Source organism: Mauremys mutica, chromosome 6 (genome assembly GCF_020497125.1).
Source record: "Mauremys mutica isolate MM-2020 ecotype Southern chromosome 6, ASM2049712v1, whole genome shotgun sequence".
Lineage (NCBI taxonomy): Eukaryota > Metazoa > Chordata > Testudines > Geoemydidae > Mauremys > Mauremys mutica.
The window spans coordinates 39040342-39062683 of record NC_059077.1 but is presented as its reverse complement, the minus strand read 5'-3'; the positions used below and the strand labels follow the sequence as shown (position 1 = coordinate 39062683).

At 40.8% G+C, this 22342-nt stretch overlaps 1 protein-coding gene across 1 annotated transcript in view; it reads right to left on the bottom strand.

The window, feature by feature from the left end:
• Positions 1–1586: 1586 nt before the first annotated feature.
• The window catches only part of CWC27 (CWC27 spliceosome associated cyclophilin), a 207011-nt gene continuing 186255 nt past the window's right edge, over positions 1587–22342 (bottom strand). The window contains exon 14 of the mRNA XM_045020822.1: positions 1587–3581. Coding sequence (XP_044876757.1) covers positions 3419–3581 — 163 coding nt within the window. The 3' untranslated portion in view covers positions 1587–3418. The remainder of the gene's footprint in view (positions 3582–22342) is intronic.

Sequence of the window (22342 nt, the reverse complement as noted above, 5' to 3'; positions counted from 1 at the left end):
GTAAACAAAATCTCTCTCGGCCCACCAGCGGATTACCCTGATGGGCTGCGTACCGAAGGTTGCCGACCCCTGGACTACAATATTAAAAAAAAAAAAAAAAAGTTACTGTAGTGACAGTTTTCACTGTAAATAGCAAATTGTTATTGATTTATAAAGCTATATTAAATGTTACTTTTCATAAAAATAGTGTTCACTATATTGTATAGTTCTTTTACTATCATCATAGTTACTTTACAAGCTTCAAACTATGTCCCTGATGCTCCCACTAGATCCACATGGGTAGAATACAATGGGGTTCCTCACAAGAGCAGCTTCAACTGCAAAATTAGAGCCTATATCCATTCTGTTCACAATATAAATGATGGGTACGTCCTTAGGCAGTTAAATTACTTCCCCTATTTTTATATGCAGATTACTGTAATTATCTGCTAAGTGTCTGAAGATGATAAAACTCTAAATGATTTTTGTTGTGGCTCCTGCACTGTGGAAGAATCTACCACAAAGAAAATATTTATTTGGCTTGTATCATGAACACAATTTTTGGTGAGGTTGTTATAGACTATAATATATATTAATGGCATGATCTTAGCCAATATTTAAAAAAAATAGTAAAGGAATACTGTCCAAGAGATGTAGGAGACCAGTTACTGTATACATCCCTTCCTTGTTTTGACTCAATATTGATTATGGGATAATTCAGAGTCTTATTAATTCTTTAGAATTGTTGACAAAGTTCAAAAAGATTAACTCAATATATGTAAACTGTCTGAAAGACAATCCAGTGTTACCAGTGGAATTTAATTCAAAGTGAATAAAGCAAAAAAAATCACCTTGGAACAAGGTGAACTGATAATGTCATTACATGTTCGAACATGTTTTAAGTCTAGTGTAGACAAGGCACTGTATACTTCAGCATGATATAACTGCTCAAGTTTAAAATCTAGGCTCCCCAGTAGGCTTTAACTTTATCAGTTTAGCACATATTAATAGCAGAATGCCTTAACTGCATTAGATTTTTAAAACTAGTTATTAGTATGTATTAGTTAACACATTTTATCATCATACTTTTTAACTTAGTCTAGACAAGGCCTAAGAGGTCCTGCTGCCATCTCTGAGTAAAACAGATGCCCCAGATGAGGTTATTAGGGGTGGGATGGACAAAAGAAGAGGCTCAGGATTTACAGGTCTATGGGAGGGAATAGCCATTGTAGTATTGCAGCTTTATCACTGTGGGATAATGTTAGCATGTACTCTTCCTCCCATGTAGTCTTCCATACAAAACTCAATTATGCCGAGGAGTGAATTTCACCCTTTGTAAGTACATATAGTTGGCCGACGGTGACCTCTTTTTTTGCTATTTAATACTTTTATTTAAAGCTATAATCTGCAGGAACTCTATTCATTGTAAACAGATGCCTGTGTACATGGCCATTCTTTTTCCATTTTAAGATATAACTTGCTCCTTAATTCCAAAGATTTGACTGTTCACAAGTTATGACATTATAAAGGCCACTGAAACTGATTTCATTTAAAGCACTGTAATATCAATTCTTCCAGCTTAATCAAATGTGTATAAACAATTTGGATAAGTATTAATCATAGTTATTTATTTCAATAATGTAAATTTTTGATTTATATTTATTTTCAGTACCCACTGCATGAGCAAGAGGATGTCAGCTTAGTCATTTCCTCCTGTGGAATGAGAGGATTTGATAATCATTTTTACCAATGATTGTTCTAAAACTTTCTATTGGCTCTCCTAGGAAAGCAATAAATAAAGAGATGTGACTCAGTATGTGACCGTGGATGGAAAATTGTTCTCTGCCTTCTGGTAAGTAGTAATGACAGCCCACCAGAAAATTATTTACAGATTCTAAAGCAGATCACAAAGAACTTTGACTCACTTTTTTTTTTTTTTTTTTTGGTGAATGACAGCATTAAGAATGTAACCCCTCTTAACTCTGCTATACCCTGCTAGAATATAATTCACTCAGAACAAGAGGATGACATTGACAGCCTTCTCCAGGAACTTGTTTCACACCTACAAGTTTTTTTCTTCTTATCTCAGAGATTACATAGCACATTTAAGCAATATTCTGCATTAATCTAACCTCTGCCATTTGGACCACATTAACACACCAAGACAGGTTTATGTACCTCACACGTCAGACCCTATCAAGGAACTTGGTAGTGGCGGTTTGATAAGGACACCATTCCCTACTGAACTTGTTCTAAAAACGACAGCAGCAAAACACTCAACTACTCTCACTTTTTAATGACCTTGTTGTCCCCTTATTTAGTTGTTACCAACTGCTTTACTATATGTATGTGTAGCTTAGAAATTTATACAACCAAAAATGCCATATTCCCTGGGATTTCAGATATATTTTTCTTTTATACACACTTCTATTATGTGCTAGAGAAAGCTGCGTCATGTACGGTTATTTAAATTTGCAGCTTCCTCTAGTGGCTTTAAGGTCACTACATGCTAGCTGTAAAGTCTTTAAAAACAAGAGTCAGAGATTAGTTTTGCAATTTCTGTATCTCAATATTGAGATAAATAAACTTGCAATACTGACAAATCAGTAGAGAAGATGAAATTAGAGGAAGGGTACTTTGTAATAACTACTCTCATTCTGGGAGTCTAAGTTTCTTATGAACATGTGATTTAAATTATTGGTTTTTTTTCCATATTAATTGCTATTTAAATTTGGATTCTAAAATGTTCTCAAGCTTGTGAAATAACATTTCCAAACTTGTAGATTATCATGTCTTTCCAAGTAATTTTTTGGATATGTTTCTCAAGATGAAGAAAATTTAACCACACCCTCAAATTAAATTTTGATTGAGTTTCAAGAGAGCTGGGAACACTGTACACTTTGTGCTGGAAGTCTGGAATTTTTAAATCTATCTTCTGAACTTTGTGATACAATGAAGAACCCAATTGCTTAACTAAACAAAAAAATCAATCATCTGTAAATAGATTTAATCTTACAATTTTAAAAAATTAAATCTTAAAAAAGCCTGTACAGCTGGTGGGAATATTTTTTTTCCATTCTTTAACGTTTTCATTTTGGCAAATATCTTTTCTTCACTGTCTTGAAAACATACCTTCTAATTACACTATTCTCAGTATTTAATTGCTATACATTGATTAAAACGATGACCAAAACTATTATATATTTATTAAAATTTCAAAGTGTTTAAAGAGAGCTTGGATTATGCACTGAGAGCACTTGCTTATTTTACTGCACAATTCATAAAACAAATAAGATAGCTGTATTTCAAAATCAGACAACAGGTTCTTGAGAGATTCCTTTTCACACTTGCAAAGTGATATTTTTAGGAACCACAGCTATTAAAAGGCCAATACTTTATTACACTTTCCAAGCCAGCTCTGGACAGCTTTACATTCATTTCATCTCCTTTCTTTTTTCTCCCGCATTATCCTTTTGCTTTGTTCTCTTCTCCTCTTATTTACAGGATTCCGAGGATCATAGATTTCAAAAGTGTCTTCATCCTGCATACTTGCATCTTTCACTTTTCTGCTTCTGTCCTCAAACTGAAGTACATGTGACAACCTAAAAAAAACCCAAACAAATCATAGTTCAAACTTGCTGTGTGAAAGAAGTGACATTAGAAATTGTAATTACAATATCCCTGGCAAAATGTACTGTTGTGAGATGGTCATCAAATGCAAAAATGAATTTACTACTACTTCATATCACAGGGTAACCACTTTTACTTTCAAGTTTAAATGTTCTCATATCAGTGTTGTCTGATGGGCTTTTATTTCTAGTATGGAGTCCTTTTGTCTTGTTTCTATTTGATGCACCTTCCCAGATGAGTTAAATATAATCTTTCCAGAAACTGGGAGTGTTTTTCAAGTTTTCCTATTAGTCACTATGGACTTTCCTTTTAATACCTATGGTCAGCATGATTGTAGGCCTATTTCTATTTTTGCATTGAAAACTCCTACAGTAAGTTCAGGGAATGCATTCTACGGGATCACAACCTTTAAGATTAAACAAGGAATGCATCAGTCCTCCTGTTCCACTTTAAACTGAACATGCTTTCTCATTCATAAATAGGTTTGGAAGGCTCAGATTTTTATTGGTAAATGTTGGTAAACCCAGATTTCACCATACAGACAAACCCATGACAAAATGTTTCCATTGATAATCAAAATTTACAATAGACAAAGTCAGAAAAATGCTGCTTGAGAACTTAGGGTTTGATTTAAGAATATTTACTCTGTGTATTATGATGTGATTTTGACAGTTTGTTTTAATGCTTATAAAGCTTTAACTTTTTGCATTTCAGATTCTACGGTCATTAAATAAATATTGTCTGACTCCCTTAATTTCTCACAACCATGAAAACTTAAATGGATAACATTGAAAAAATGCATACATAAAATGGATATTATCTATCAACATTATAAAACATAAAAACTGAATTCTGCCAAGCCTTTTCTTAGATTAAGCTCTAATGCTGCTCTTCAAGTCAACTTTTTCTTTCTACTGTTGATTTGAAATCTTGACCACACCGATAGTTCTCCATTTAATAAACTTCCCAGTGGTCTGAAAATATCAACATGTTCTGGAGTCATAGATATCTCGTAGGCATAGTCGGTGGCAGGAAAGCCTGGACTTGATCAACTCTGGCCTTATTAGTAGGTGTCACTGAAGTGGGAATTAGTATGGAAGATGTCAGAAAACATGAAATTTTAGGCTAGCAAAAATAAAATCTTTAAGGGAATAAAATTCAATTGTTCTACTCTACTGAAAAAAGACAAAATGAACCATGCATATGTACGACAAGTTTACCAGTTGTAAAACAATGCTCTTTACTGACATGTCAGATACTTTTCCACCTTGCAACATGCTGAACTGGATGCGATTTAACTTTATACACTTAAGCTTGCCTATTGATTGTAACATTTTAAATGAAAAAACCTCCACTCCATTAATTTCTACTTCTGCCCACTCAGAAGAGAGATTTGCTATGCAAAACTGGTATTTTAGAATCGGTAACAAAAGACAACTTTAAAATTTGAAAGTTCCATACAAAAGGTGACAATTTCATTTCCATTCAATGTATAAGAATGAGTATAACAATGGAATACACTTAAATCTGATATATAAATGTTGTGTTCTGTTTCCTATCTGTGGATCCAGTACTGCAACCACTATTAGTTCACACTTCTGTGAGTAGTCTCAGGCCTGGGCTACACTAGGGGGCGGGTTCGAACTAAGATACGCAACTTCAGTTACACTATTCGCGTAGCTGAAGTTGAAGTATCTTAGTTCAACTTACCTGGCTGTCCTCATGGCAGCGAGTCAGCTGCCGCGGCTCCCCCGTCTACTCCGCTTACTCCTCCTGCTGAGGTGGAGTATGGGCCTTGATTAGCGGATCGATTTATCGCGTCCAGACGAGACGCAATAAATCAATCCCCCATACATCGAACACTACCCTCCGATCCAGCTGGTAGTATAGACGTACCCTCATTAAGTTTTTGGGCACTACTGGCAGTAGCAAGAACTACACTTAAAAGTAATGGCTTCTCTGCATGGGCACTTTAGTCCATACTAACTTGTGTTAGTGAGGATTGAAAAAGCCTGTGTACATGTGATGCAAACCTTTAAAGCACACCCTCTCCCTAGTTGGTGCAAGTTCTGGAGCCCTGTTATCTAAGTGTACTAAATTTGACACGAATTAAATTAGTGCAGATTATTGTTCATGTACACAGAATGCTGCTGCAGACAACTTTGATAGCCCTCCAGCAGCTTTACAATAGTTCTCAAGCAGCTGCTTGCAGCTGTAGTCAGAACCTTGATAATCTAGCCATCTGGGGAGAAATGGGGGTGCAGGCAGCTTTTGTGGCCAGCCACCATAATAAGAAACTGTTAGAGGAAATCTTAAAACAGATGGTTGAAAAGGGTCACTACCAAGATGCCTCTCAGTGCTGTATAAAAATCAAACATACAAAGACAGCAAGGATGACAGAAGAAGATCCATCGTTGGCCATTTGACCTGTCCATTTTTTAAGGATGTGGAAAGGCATTTTTAGCTCACATGACGGCCTTGCAGAGACTCAATGCAAGAGCACATGTCGGAGGAGGATGACAATGAGGAGGACAGAGAAGATATCTCCCTGAACAGCCAGGATCTCTTCAGAACTTGGGACTCAGAGAGTGGCCATACAGGAAGCCAGCCCAATTCCCAGTTTCAGACACAGGAAGAAGAACCTACAGAGCCTGTCAAGGGGACTCGGCATGTAAGTAATCATCCATGTTGTTATGTTATACTGCTGTGCTAATTTTTTTTCTAAGTGCCCTCTGGCTATTGCCATTTTGTGTGGATGTGACCTGGGGGCCTTTCTGAGTTTTTGGCCCAATCACCCAGGCATACTCCTTCTTCCAAACCTGTCCCGCTTCATTCTGTCATAGGTCTCACCCCCACTTAGAGCTGTTGGGTTCAAAAATGGGGACCTGCACTGGTTTCCTTCTAAACTAAAATCCTAGTTTAGATCTGGTAAAAGCTGCCACCACCCAATCAGGTACGTGGATTGGGACACAGTCCTTCCCCAAAATCCTTGGGGATTCCAAGAGCCCCAAATCCATGGAGTTCTTACACCCAGGAGAAATAAACCATTCCCCCCTGCTTCCTCCCCCCTCCCTTTGCCTAGGAGAGATACCGGGATCCAACTACAGAGGGATGCTTCCCTCCTCCCCTTTCCCTGAGAATCCACCCAAGAAAAGATCAACCAAGTTCTTAACAGAAAAGATTTATTAAAAAATAAAAAGAAAGTAACTGTCTCTGTAATACCCAGATGGAACAATACACAGAGTCTAAACTTATCAATCTCTGAAGAGAATCCCCCCTCCCTTCTTTCTCAGTAAAAGCAAACTAACAGCAAACAGGAATAAAGAATTTCCTTCAGCAAACACACAATTGCAAATGTAGAAATCAAATTATAAGACTAATCCGCCTTTCTATACTCACTATTGAATAGTAGGAACTACTCCAGGAGAACTTGGAGACATGACTGGCCTCTCTTAGATCCAAAAAGAGAACACTCTAACAAAGAACACAGACAAAGGCTTCCCTCCACAGAGATTTGAAATGATCTTGTCTCTGATTGGTCCTCTGGTCAGGTGGTCATCAGGTACTGCATGTTAACCCTTTACGGGTAAAAGAGACCTTAACCCTTAACTATCTGTTTATGACACTGTTCCCCAACACATTTATGAAATGACAACTGAGCCTGCAAGGCAATCTGTCACATTCTGAGGTCCCAGTCGTCGGCTCTTTTCAAACCCATGCCATGAAATGGGGGCACTTATCCATCTACTAATTCCCTTCTCTCTCCCCACATCTCTCCTGCCCAGTGATCATAGCCCTACCCCCAGCCTCTGGATAAAACAGGGTATTGGGAACACCAGCAGATGTTCCCATCTGTAGCCCTGCTCCTGTGCTCCCAGGGTCATTCCCGCCCCAGCCCCAGCACAAGCACAGAGCAGTGATAGCACCGTCATGTGGAAGCTCAGCATATTCAAGCTATCCAATCCACTTGGCAATGTTGAGCCCTAACACTCAATCTCAGGAGGACAAGAAGCAGCAAAGGCAAGTTGTTCACTCATCTGTGAATAGGAATTGCCCCCATCCACCACACTATATTTGAATTTTGAACTTTTTCAATTTAAATCTTTGTTTACAATTGTTAGCAAAATGTGTACTGTATTCCATTCTTGGCAGTTACGTACTGGCATATATTGAGCAATAAAAAAACCCTGAAAATTACAAAGAATCTGCAATCCAAGCATAGTACACAATAAGTACAAATTTTCATAGGTAACGTGGTCTTACGAAGAGTAACAACATAGGCTCAAGATAAAGAGTGTGACAGCATGCCACTTTTACCACCCAAAAAAGCAACTCCAGTGCTCACAATTCAACACCCTGCCCCACCATCCCTCAAAAATGGATAACAACTGCACATCTTCAGGCACCAAACTCCAGGTAAGAACAAAAAGCATCTCTGACAGCATTAACCTGGTGGTTTACACTTTTCAGTGGATGCCTTAATGGTTGCTTATGGTGTTCAGCAAATCTCTGTACCTCCACCTCCCACTCATTGTTAAGACTTTCTCCCTTTCATAGATATTGTGCAAAATACAACCCACAGCTATTCTCCTAGGCAAGTTTTGTTCTGCAGCTTCTAACCCAGTCATAAAGACAGCACCATATAGCTTTGTGACTACCCAACTACTGAGGCGATAGGTAAACTGTTCCTTTTCTTCTCTCCAATGGCCTGTGAGCAGCTTCATAAGCTAGAGAAGCAGATAATATGCTAAGGGCTCTCACAAAGACTGGAGCAATCTCTATACCATTATTGTCCACAGTGATCCTGGGGGGCAAACTTTCCACTGTTCATTAAAGGTAACCTGATGTGAGTTCTGAAAGATCCTAGCATTGTGGACCTTTCCAGAACACCCAGCATTTATGTTTGTAAATCTGCCATGGCAGTTGACCAGGCCTTGGAGAAATAGTCTTTTCTGTTTATAACCTCCAAGGTCTGATGCGGCAGGGAAAAGATAAGCACTTGGCTCTCATCAATTGCTCCAATACAGTTTGGGAACCCCACATGTGCAAAGCCATCAATAATCTCCTGAGCACCAAGCTGTACAACCTGGTTCAACAATACCTTCTGCACAGCAGCACACACCTTCATGACAATGGCCCCAACAGTCCATCTTCCCACGCTGAATGGTTGGCAATGGACCAGTTAACAGTCAGGAGTGGCTGTCTTCCATATGGCAATGGCGACATCTTCTCAACCGGTATGGGACACCGCATGTTGGCATGCTACTACTGTAGCCCCAAGGCCAATTCAGCACAGATCTCCAAAAAGCTGCCTTCACCCTGAAATTCTGTCGCCACTGCTGGTCATCCCAGGTTTGAAGAAAGATTCTCTGCCACCAATCAATGCTGGTTTCCTGGGCCCAGAAATGATGCTGCACTGTGTGAAGCTGCTCCAGGAAAAGCTTGTGTAGTAGCAGTTCCTCGTTGGTGTCCCCGCTTCTCCTACATCCCCTGTTGCTTCTGGAGGAGCCACTGTTGTAGCCACATCATCTGCTTGATGGCATGGCAGCTGAAGTCCAAAACCAAAGCCACTCAATGCCAACAGCTTATATAAAGCACAAACAGCCTTTGCCTATTTGCAGCTGCCAGCATAGCATATCTGCAGAGCATTCTTGCATCCATGCTTGCCAACAGGACTCTCAACTTGGTGCAAACTAAGTTCCCATATAGACAAGTGCTAAGTGTTTACAGGATTGTGTAATAAGGCTGTTCATGTTTTTAGTAATTTGTATTCATTAGCAGGTGCTTGGGAAAGACATGAAATCTTAAAAAAATCAGCATCAGTATGAAAGTTTCATCACAGGAGGAAATATTGTCTTATCATGCTTATATAACATACTAAAACCTGAATGAAAGAAGCCATTTTCCACAAAAGCTTGAAGCACAAATCTGAACATGTAACACTTTTTATGGATAACTTCTCTATAATTACATCTAATTTTCTCATTTAATAGAAATCAAAGTGTTTTAACTTGTTTTTCTTTCAACATGTCTTTAAAAAAAAAATCATCCATGACAGTGACTGATTTTCAGCACAATAAACTCCTGACCTATGTGCTTCTATAAATCACTGATTGTACTGAATTGAAAGCATGCCTACATTTTACAATGTCCTATGAACATATACGTGCATATTTGTTAGACTTGTTCCAATATATAACGTGTCAGGGGGTTATAATTCTGTGCATACTAATAACTCTACAATTTATTTTCTTTATAATATCTAAAATTCAGTACAACTTAATTTGCCCTTGTGGTGACTCATGATTGCAAATTTCTAGTTTAATTCTAAAAGAGACTGAACAATAATTTATTTTAGTTGACACACTTACTGCATTTGTCCTTCTCAATTTATTAAATATGGAAATTAGAGTACTGTTCTCTAAAATTAAGATACAACAAGAATGACAACATTCTTTGGAAGTGTTACATACACTTTGTATACATTTCATAAATTGGTGCTTTCAATTTTAGTAGATAACACCACATGTTTGCAGTACAGGATTGATAGAAAATGTGGGATTCTCACACAGGGCTTCTTCCTCAGCTTGCTGGGCTACTGATGCTGAGCTGGGTGTAGACTAGGTACAGTCTACTCTTTCCCAAGGCTGGGGGAAACCAGGAAGGAGATTGTGATTTTGAGTCAGCCTCTATCCTGAGACAGAGGAAAGAGAGGGCCAGGGAGAGAAGTATGAGAATGGCTCTGTAGCCTGGTGGTTAAAGCACAGTTGTATCAAAGGTGTTAACATAACTCAGTCACTGGCCAACATGGTTCGGGTTTAGTATACAGAGACTGCAATCTGCTTGGTAGCATGGCAAACACATAATTAAACATCATTTTTATTAAAATGACCTTTTATTAAAAACTCCTTGACAGTCTCTTAGATGGTATTAAAGATTGTAATTGCCATCTTTTTGGGGGAAAAGAGAAGTTAATTGAGATGGGTTATTGCTGTTAAAGTCTGATTCTGCTTCCTAGAAAATAAAACAAGACAAAGCACACAAAAGGGGAAAGAAAAGAATAACAAAGATAGAAAATGCACCTTCTATATCTGTGACACTCTGTGCCTCAAAACAGCACCCTGGAACCCCCCTATTCACCACTGGCATATAATTATGATGTTTTATACAAAGTATGCCTTGTGGGGTGTCATTTTAAAAGTTGATCTGTTGAACACTAATGTCCTATTGGATTATATGTACTATCATTGTATGTGAAGTTATGAAGTTTTGCTGTGTGTGTGATATTGAAATACGTTGTGAGGTTGGGATCACCCACAACTAGTCTTTCAGGTACAACAATAGAGTAGCCAGATGCGCTGATAGCCCATTAAAGGGAAGCCACTGTCCCAAGAACTGTATACAATGGAGACTTGTCAGAGAGAGCGCGTATACAGTGGAAACTGCTTGACCCATGTCATAGCAAAAGATCTTTCAAGCAAGCTGGGAGAAACTATGAAGTGGGGAAATGACATCATGGCTTGGCCTCACTCCCCCCACAACTCAACACTTGGAAATACGTCTAGAGGACAAAGACTTTGAACTGGGGAGAGTGGTCCCAGCTTGTGTACTGAAGATCTCTGACTTGCTAGTACCACCTATCAGGGTGAGACACTGCTTGATTCAAATCTTGTTTAGTTTATAACTCAGATTGTGAATTTACTTTTATTACTTAGGTAACCAACTTTGATCTCTACATGTACTACTTATAATCACTTAAAATCTATCTTTCTGTAGTTAATAAATCTGTTTTATATTTTATCTAAAACAATGTTTTTGTTAAAGTGCTTGGGAAATCTCAGCTTAGTTTACAAAGGCTAGTGTGTGTCTTCTCCACTTTGAGGGAGGGGTGGACTGGGTAATGAACTTACACTGGTCAGGCTTCTGACCAAGGAAAGACAGTATAGTTCTGAGGGTGCAGGGCTGGGGAACTGGGAGGAATTGGCTTGAGCCTCTCTGCTGTTGGTTCATGAGTGGCTGGGAGAAGCATTCATGTAACTCAGTCCCTGCCTGTGGATATCTGTAAGTACAGTATCTGCCAGAGGTCTGTAGCTTGCCAACAACATCAGTGTGAGGGATACCGCAGGTTGGTAGGACAGTAGGCTCAGCGGTCCCACAGCAGATTGCACCCCGGGAATCCCGTCAGAGTGTCTGTTGTTTATTTTCACTTACAACCTCACTGGTGGAAAAACAGGCATGAGTCAGTCTTGTCAGCCACTCTGAGACCTGGTAAACTTGTACCAGCATTGGGTTGTTTAAGTTGCATTTAACTGCCTCTTTCTGGTCATAGGCTTACAGCAGTGTAGCAAAATATACCGTCTTCTCCAGCTAAGCCAGAAAAAATAAGAGGGTTAGTAGGACAGAGAAGAAATAAGATGAGGAAGAGAATGGACAAAAGGAAGGAGGAGGAAACACAGTCTCACTGCTCCGCTGGTGTTCAGGATTCAGTCGGAACTGGTAGAATTAGCGGAACCATCTGGATCCCGCTCTTTGGCCTGATCTGGATCTCTCAGGATCAGGATGAAGGTCCATCATCGCAGGAGATGGTGGTGGTGGCAGCCATGATAGTGAAGCTCACTCCAATGGCCAATTTTTCTTCCAAAGTCTCTTTAAGGACCACAAAAGGGAATAATGCGTGGAATAGCCTGTCCTCCCATCATTTTGTCCACAATAGGTCTAATTTCCAACACACCAATTTTGGTTCACTGATTTCTGGTTCCACGTGTTTCTTGTTTCCCAAGCATGATCTTAACACTGTCCTTGAGTTATATCTATACTCCTTTTTGTTTGGACCAATCCAGTCTGTCTTGCTTTTGCACCTTTTACCATCAACATTTGTTGTTATAGGTAGCTAATTGTGTCATCCTATTAATGTAGTACAGTTGAGCCCACAATTAGGGTAAAACTGGAGGTCCAATGATCACAACAGCACTCCCTTGGGAGGTGGGAGACCCAGGATCCAGTCTCCCTGCTCCAAAGACTTTTTAAATTGTTTATCCACAGAAGAACAGAGACTGAGAGAGCCCCCACATCAGAATATCCCATAGTCCACTGGTTAGAGCACTCACCTGAGAGCTGGTAGATCCTTATTAAAATCCCCTCTCCTGCTCAAATGGAGCAGGGACTTGACCTGGGGATCACCATCTCCCAAGTGAGTATGCTAACCACTGGGCTAAAAGTTATGAAGGAGATCCCCCTTCTCCTCCTCCTCCTGCTGCTCTTTTGCTCCTTGCAAAAGTAGAGGAGGTGCCTAATCCCAAGAGTTTGCAACTGAGAATCTCAAACAGAGGGAGGCACAGAACTCCCTGAAAGGTGTAGCGTTAGGGGCACAACCCTCACCTTGGCATCTCCCATTGGTTAATTTAGTCAAGGAGCTGCTAGTGTACTGGCTTTTGTGAATGTCATTCACAGGTGCCTGTCTTTCCGCATTCATTGTATAGGGAGCCCAGGTGCCTCGCTCACACGTTGTGAATCCCAGTGATTTGCTAAGTATCAGAGGGGTAGCCGTGTTAGTCTGGATCTGTAAAAAGCGACAGACTCCTGTGGCACCTTATAGACTAACAGACATATTGGAGCATAAATTTTCATGGGTGAACACCCACTTCGTCAGACGCATGACATCTGTTAGTCTATAAGGTGCCACAGGACTCTTTGTTGCTTTTTAGTGATTTGCTAGGCACCAAAAAATTAGGCATGGTGATGCCGAGTAGCTTTGAATCTAGCTTGAATCTAGCTCCACATTTGCATTGCCAAGCAATTGGCTAAGTATTCTGTTCAACAAATATGCAGGTGGTCTTAAGAAAATTTTACATAGATCAAAACCCTGTATTTTTTTTGTGAAACAGCTAGTTGCCCTGATAATTTGTCTACAGTCACTGTGCTGATGGCTCCATTTTTTCATCTCCCAGAGTTAGTACTTTGAAAACCCCACTCTGCAACTTATGCTTATCACCAGTAGCTGACAGTTCACTCTATGCTATTATGACACACATGCCAACTGTTTGTTTTCTTCTGTATTTGAAAAGTGGAAGAAATCAGTTTCTTTGCAGAAAATTCTAGAAACGGATGAAGCACTTTACATTTTCAGCTCACAGTTGACTTCTAGTAGAGAGCTTGCTGAAAACATGTGCCAAAATATTCAGACCACGGAGCTAGATCAGGGGCAAACTATGGCCCGTGGGCCAGATCCGGCCCATCAAGGCTTTGGACCAGGCCAACAGGATTGCCACCTCTGTGGCGCTGCGGGGCTAAGGCATGCTCCCTGCCTGCCTTTCCCCGCGCCACTCCCAGAAGCAGCCAGCACCACATGCGGCCCCTGGCGGAGGGGGAAGGAGGGGCAGAGGGCTCTGTGTGCTGCCCTTGCCTGCAGGCACCCCCCTCCCCCGCAGCTCCCATTGGCTGGGAATGGGGAACCGTAGCCAATGGGAGCTTCGGGGGAGGTACCCGCAGGCAAGGGCAGCGCGGTGAGCCCTCTGCCCCCCGCCCACTCCTAGGGGCCGCAGGGATGTGGTGCCAGCTGCTTCTGGGAGCAGCACGGGGTCAGGGCAGGCAGGGAGTCTGCCTTAGCCCTGCTGTGCTCCGCTGCCACCCCGGAGCTGTTCAGGGTAAGTGGTGCCAGGCTGGAGCCTGCAGGTCGCCTGCACCCCCCACTGCAACCCCCTGCCCTGAGCCCCCACTGCACCCCACACTCCTGCACCCCAACCCTCTTCCCTCAGCCCCCTGCTGCACTCCTCCTGCACCCCAACCCCCTGTCGAGCCCCCTGCTGCACCCCAACCCCTTGCCCTGAGCCCCTTCCTGCACACTGCACCCTCTCCCACACCCCAACCTCCTGCCCCAGCCTTACATTCATGGCCCTACATGCTATTTCCCCACCCAGATGTGGCCCTCAGGCCAAAAAGTTGCCCACCGCTGAGCTAGATACACAAATGGGCTTATGTGCCCAAGTCCAACAACTAGGTGCCACCGACATTCTCAAACCCCTCCGCTCAGCTGCCACTTAACCTTGCAGGTGCCTAAAGTCTACTAGCATCAAGTTCTGCCATCTTTCATTTTGAGTGCCTTCAAAATTTGTCCACACCAATGTCTGCATGTCAAAATCAGGCCATTGTACATCTATTAAAGCTAAAAGCACAAATATGAATTTTACCTAAAAGTAGGTGCATATACAAAACCAAGACTGGCTAAGAATGTGGCTGTTGTTTCCGCTATCAAGAGACACTGAGGTAAGCAAGGCACAGCTTTTCACATTCTAATTAGCAATAGTCCCCCTATGGACCTGAGAGTTAAACTCCCACTAGCAGATACATACACACCTAGAACATGTACAAAAACTACAAATCCCTTCCACATTTAGATCAAATAAGTTCATCACAATAAATACCAAAGACATGAATATTGTAAATTACCATCAATATTTTATATGGATTGTCAGTTCACTCCGTCAGTGAGGTAAAAGAGAAAACAGCTGGGGTTTATAATATTCTGATCACTGTTTGAGTATACTTTTGGATATAACTACAAGGATTTCTAAATAATTTGTTAGGTAGAGCCTAACATGGAACTTAATTTTCTTCTATTGTTTATGTTTCTTCAGTCCAACGCTGACCACAAGCAAAATGCCAATTTTTTCAGAGTGATATTTGAGTGATTCCTCTTTCTTTAAATTATGCCCTGCTTATAACATAAAACTTTCCTGAAAATACTGTGAAATCAGAGTATTCAGAAAGTACAAGCATGAACAACAGAGAAAATGTTGCAACATTTTCCTCCTGTCACCCTCATGATATATAGCCAGGAGATAGAATTGTAGCCCATATGAACAGACAGACAAAACAGATGAGTGAGTCCACAGATCAAAGCAAAAGAGGTTTCTCTTCCTAGGGAAAAAAAAAAGTTAGCTGTTCTGGAAGAATGAACTCACTGGCACTCTTTTCACTTCCAGCAGAGTAATGAGTGGCATAAGAAGAGGAGAAACAGAAGAGACCAAAAAGAAAAATAAATTGAGGAAGAAAGGTAAAGAATGAAAAAGGAAAAGAATGAGTAACAAAAACAAAGAATAAAGGAAGGCTGACCCAAATGCAAATAATGGAAAATAAAAAGGAAGAAAAAAAGCCAGAGAAAAGGGTGAACGAATGAAAATCGAAAACAAGCAAAGAATTCAAATCAAGGAGAGAAAACACAGGACTGACACAAAAACAAACAAACAAAATAAAAACCAGAATGGCAAAAGAAACGTGAAAAACCAGAAGGTTTTAAAAGAGGAAATGTTATATAAATGTAAACCAAAACTAAGCCTGCAGCCCCTCTCCTCTAAGCTGATGTACCACAGCTAAGAACAAGGTTCTTAGAACTGCTCTGACTGCCAGTATACACTAGTGCTCCCACCATTGCTAGTACCAGTGGAGCTGATCTGGTGTTACAGCAAGTTAGAGAACTGTACAAAAATCTGAGTGTAGGCACAGCCCTGGTTTACTGGGACAGGCAATAAATGTGCCCTGTTCCCAGAGTCTGCCTTAGGGAAAACGGTGCCCTGGGAGAACTTTCTTTGGCACCCTTTATGTACTGCTTCCCCAGCAGCGGGCAGCCGCTCAGCAGGCAGAGCAGCAGCAGCTGGAGTGATGGTGGTGTTGCAGTTGTCATGCTGCTGGGAGGGTGGAGAGGGTAGGCATGTGAGTGCCTGGCTCCTGCCCAACAGCCCCTTTTATCCCCTCCCACTGCCTCCCAGGTGGGCATAGCCCTTCTGCAGCCTCTTGACCACAGCGCCCTGGGCAGTTGCCCATGTTGGCCACCCATAAGACTGGCCCTACCTGTTCCTAAGGCAGCCTGCATCCACCACTATTGCTCCTTGCAATAGAAGACTCTAGAGGAGTTCCATCACCATTTCCCATCTGTCATGTTTTAACATTATCTAGCTATCCATTTGGCTTTGGATGCTATACCCTGTGTGTGTGCACACACCACAAACTCCTACTTCCAAAATAATTAAACTATTTTCCTGAAAGCTGTGGAGAGAGGGAGGGAGAGAGAGCGCGAGCTTGTTAATCTCTGTTCTTAAATGCTTGGGAGGTGCTTAGATACTAGAGTACTGGGGTGGGGGTGACACACATAAGTACCTAGACCAGTAGACACCAAATCTGAACCTCACCTGAATACATCTGCTTGAGCGTGATCTCACTTGTTTATGTGAGCCATGTGGTGTTGTAAAAACCATGTCCCCATGCAGCATTCCTCCAGGACTTGCTGCTTCCTGTCCATCCATCCATCCACAATATCAAGCTATGAAAGCCCTTACCCTAGTAGCACCCATTCCATTGCCACAGAAGCAATATGGTCTCTCCCTATATCACGTTTCCATACATCATGGACATATTTTACCAATCACCATCTTATCATTTCCATAAGTTTTGCAGTTCACTGACACTAATTATCTATTGTCACATAATTCAATTGGTGACCACTATCCACTGCCAACTGATTTTACTTTATCTGTCTTGTTACACTGTCCTTAGTTTCACCTGTGTCCATTCCTGTGTTCCTCTTCCCCACTATCAGATTACCTCTCCTCTCCTCCAAGTTCTTGTGCTGTCACAGAACCTTCCAGCTCCCTTGCCTCAGTTTCACTAAATTGACAATTTCATTAAAAAGAATGAATTAAGGCTTTTTTGCTCACAGACAGCAGAATACTAATTTTCAGTCACTACATAAAGATGTAAAAAATATTAATCATGGTACCACATGTCCTGCAATGGTTAGAAAAACATTTCCAACATCAAGTAGTATGCTTTTCTAATCTTCCAGACTATTGAATTAATGCTGAGGCAGAATGTTTTTAGTCCTCTATATAAAATGATATATAAAATGATTAACGTGTGGAACTGGCTTTATTATTCCATATCCCAATACAATATTGAATAGTTTTTACCTCTTTTAAACAAACATAGCTCATTAACAAATAAGCCTTAATTTAGTAGATGGAACTAGCATATATTTTTTTGGATTTTAGACTGACCTCAGAGGATCATTATAATACTTACTCACAGAAATCACCTTAAATTGTCATAACAATTTCAGTCTAGACAAAGGTGCAATTTAAACACTGTTGGTGGGCTACATTACTTCTGCAAGACCTGAAAAGCTGAGCGCATATTAAAAAAGGCAAACTGGGTGTACTTACTTAATAAAAAGGCAATAGACTTTGAGTACAAAAACTGTGAAACATAATTAGTCGAACTAAAATAAAGGATGTACAGTGTCTGAAGTCCAAACAAGAACAATTACTGAATAGAAGATAATTCAAAACTAAAAATCTTGGGCTATTATTAAGGTTCATGCACAGAGCAAAAATCTCCCTAATTTTTACGTAAGGAAAACTGAAAAATTAATTAATAAACTTATATCTGTATTAAAGTCAGATCGTAGATGTCTCATAGCATTGACTAGCACATTGGAAGGGAATACTGTATATAACAAACACTGGTGAAAGATCAGATCAACTTACTTTCTTCAGAATATTTAGCATATAACCTCAGAAGAATGACTAAATATATCCATTTGGATCAGTTAATCATCAACAACTTTTGTTACTACTTCCTTTAGAGGAAAGACTTTGGTTTAGGCTGAATGAACATTTTTCTTTGAAGTGTTGAACAGATGATATCACCTAGGCTTGCTTGTTGAAGTAGTTCATTTTACTACAAGTCTTTGCAGGTGACTCCACTGCCAGAATGGATGCTGGAGGAAACAACATTATCACACCTGCAATTTGTAGGTCCTCTAAAATATCAAGGAAGGACCCTGAAAAAAAAAAGTTTTTTTCTGTGTTTTCTCCTGGCCTGGGCCTGTAGCATAAGATGTACATATCTTTTTGGACAAGTACTTTTTTAGGGATTCTTAACATAACATTCAGCTCAGATATTTTCATCAAATTACATGAATTCTCAGTTTTCACCACAAAAGTATTGCAGAATTAAAATTGAGAATTTGGAACGTTATGTGATCTCCAGGTTAAAACTAGAAATAGTCCATTGTTTGCAAAGAACAAGGTTGATGAGGGGGGAAAAAAAGCTTTCCTTTATAAGGATTAATGCACCAGAGGCTTGTTGCCTCATTTTAATTTTTTTTTTAAATGTTACTCAACATGGTCATTAAGGACTATTTTTCTCTTAAAATAAGATTAAAGTTGTGAGTAACCAGTCTACTGGGATACTGCATTTATCCACAGAAAGTCCATTAGGTCCAAAAGACATGACATGATGCTAGTGAGAAAATGTGACTATTTTGGTTTTGTAATGACCTCAGAATCACCCATATGTAAAAACAACAACGATTAGTTCTCTGTACAGCATGGAGACTACAGCTCCTGACCCAAAAGGGAGTTGCATGGGCGTCACTAGATTATTTTAGGGAGGGGTCACAGTATTGACATTCTTACTTCTGCGCTGCTGCCTTCAGAGCTGGGTGGCTGGAGAGTGGTGGCTGCTTGCTGAGGACCCAGCTCTGCAGTCAGCAGCACAGAAGTAAAGGCAATACCACACCATATAATCCTTACTTCTGTGCTGCTGCTGGCGGTGGCTCTGCCTTCAGAAGCACAGAAGTAAGGAGTAGCAGTATCGCAACTCCTTTTTGGGTCAGGACCCCAACAATTACAACACCGTGAAATTTCAAATTTAAAATAGCTGAAATCATGAAATATAAGATTTTTTAAATCCTATGACCATGAAATTGACCAGAATGGATCGTGAATTTGGTAGGGCCCTACTTATCAGTAATAATCCACACATACAACATATTTACTGCATTTCCCTATCCTCCTTCACAAAGTATGTTAAGTAGTTTGATGAAAGAAGAGGGGTGCTTTAAACAGAGAACACATGCTTGTAGAACAGATCAGTATGGAATACTCTAATGTAAATTCCAGATTTTGTCCCAGACAGTGTACAAATGTAGAGAAAATTTACAGCGTTTACTATAAGAACATGTGAACTGCCATTCCGGAACAAACCAGTGATGCATCTAGTCTAATATCCTGTCTCCAGCCATAGCCTGTACAGTACCTGATACTTCAGAAGGCAGCAAATCCCCTCCCCAAATGAACCCAGCCAACTGTGCAACACTATATCATGTGGGCCACAGGATGGGGAAGAGGGTAGCGTTTCCTTGGAACAAAATCACATTCCATTTAAACTGCATTCTGTTCTAGTTTTCATAACTTAAAATTCAAAATTTTATTTAGCACACCCCCACCCCTAAAAAATTCTGTATATAGCTAAATGCATGTTGCCTACATATGTTACAAAGCCAGATAATGTTGTGAGTGTATGTAGCAAAAATGGTATACAATACCTCGGATGCTTAAATTGGGCTGTTAGACACTGAAAATATATTATTTCTTCATCTTTCACTAGCTTAGCAATAAATAAACCATAAGATTTTGAGGCAGTAAATGCAATGCTAGACATCCCTAGAGTAAAGCGTGGATCATCTCTGAATGTGTTAAGTGAACAAGGAGCCAAATCCAAGCCCAGATGCCTGGCCCAAATAAACTTAGACATGGAGAAATAAAAACTGTATTTCTCTGGCATGGACAACTGCTAGAAACATTAGAATAAGTAGTATACCTTTGGCAGAAGGACCATTTTGATCAAATACAATCTTCCATACATTCAGCAGTGGGAGAACAATTAAATGATGGAGGTTTTGATCATATGCTGGCAGTGTGAGGTTGGGGTGGAGCAAGGATGAGGAAAGAAAGGAATTTACTGCTTATTTTTTACCAGCTTAGTGGCAATACTAAGACCCAAATAAACATTTATTTTTTGCCAAACAGAGTAGAAATCCCCCTCTTTCCAATGTGTTTTTAATACAGATCTCTGGCATTAATTTATTCTTTAAACGGGCCTGTAGCAATCAAAGAAATATTTTGATAATTCCTTTTTTAAAGGTAGCTTGGTAAATCAATAGCCTTAGCAAGAGAGATCCAATATGGGGCCTGATTTTCCAGTCTAGCCAAGGTACGTTTGCTTCAGTCTGAAAAGGAGGGGAACAAACGTGACTCTAATCCATCTTTGTGTTCATGAACTAGAGCAGCATTTTCTTTTTCATTCCCCAGGCTAGAGTAGGCATGACAAAGCAGCCTGACTCTTGGTTTTCAGGAACTGACTGCTGAGAGCACACTTAGGGTATGGCTACACTGGCGATTTGCAGCGCTGGAAAGCCTCTACCAGCGCTGCAATTAGTAAGTGGCCACACCTGCAGGGCACTTCCAGCGCTGCAACTCCCTGGCTGCAGCGCTGGCCGTATACCTCACTCGGCATGGGGAATAAGGATTCCAGCGCTGGTGCTGCAGCGCTGGTCATCAAGTGTGGCCACACACCAGCGCTGTGATTGGCCTCCAGGGTATAAGGTGTATCCCAGAATGCTTTTATAAATTACTCTCTTTGTTTTGTTATGCAGCCTCTCTTTGTTTTGTTGTGAACGAGCTCCGATCGGAGCTCCGAACAGAGCTCCTGTTTGCTGTGATCATCTGTACCTGGCTGTAAACAATCAAATGAGAGGCAGGGAGAGTGAATGAAACAGAACCAATCGGAGCTCCGTTGAACTGCTAATCTAAAACAAACACTGATCACAGCAAACACCACAGGGAGTGAAACAGCGGGGGGGAGTCCGTGTTGGAGGCAGGCTGTATGCAATTAAGAGTTAAGACTAAGGGCTCATGAACATTTTGTGATTTTTCCAATCCAGGAAGCTAACACACAACAGTGTTGGCTCCAAAAATCCACTCTATCTTCCCCGCTTCCTGTCACAGTACACCACCCTCACCCCCCTCTTTTGAAAAGCACGTTGTTGCACTTGAATGCTGGGATAGCTGCCCATAATGCAGCACTCCCAACAGCGCTGCTAATACTGCAAATGTGGCCACACACCAGCGCTGGTAGCTGTGAGTGTGGCCACACACCAGCGCTGCTCCTACACAGCTGGATGACCAGCGCTGCAAACTACCAGCGCTGCAAACCGTAAGTGTAGCCATACCCTTACCAAACTGAGCCCCAAAAGCAGCATAGGCAAGGGAACATTGTGAATCCCACTAGGGTTTTGGTGTGAGTTAGTGCTGAGTTGCTGGGTCCTGTCCAGCTCTAATTAGGACACAGAATGCCAGACCTAGCAATTTGAAGGTTTGGTTTCAAAGCTGTTTCTGAATCAAGTGGACAGTGCTGAAGATATCCTGGAATCTGTGCTAAGCCAAGTAGATCTTTGTGATAATACAGCCTGTAACTGGACATGATCTGCTGAGATCATGAATTGTGACTTTTCTAGGTTTATCCTCAGTCTTAGAGATTGAGCGAGCTGTCCATGTGTTGCACAGAGCAGACTGGAGCTCTTCTAGCAACCTTGCTTTTATGAGCAATATGGAAATATGTGGACACCTTGCCTTCTTAGGTGAGTTGCTGCCATTTTAACACATTTGTTAAGTACTTGTAGAGCAGTAGATAAAAATGAAAATTGGGCTAATTGAAATTTCCTCCTGCAAAACAGAGGAATTGTGAGGATTACTACCTACAAGGAATGGTGGCTCTAGACCTGGAATTGGATTCAGAATCTGTGATGGAGTATGAGGAGACAATTAATTGGGCAACACCATAGAATTCAATATCCACACCAAGATGTGCTTCTGCCATACAGAACGTGGTTCCTGTG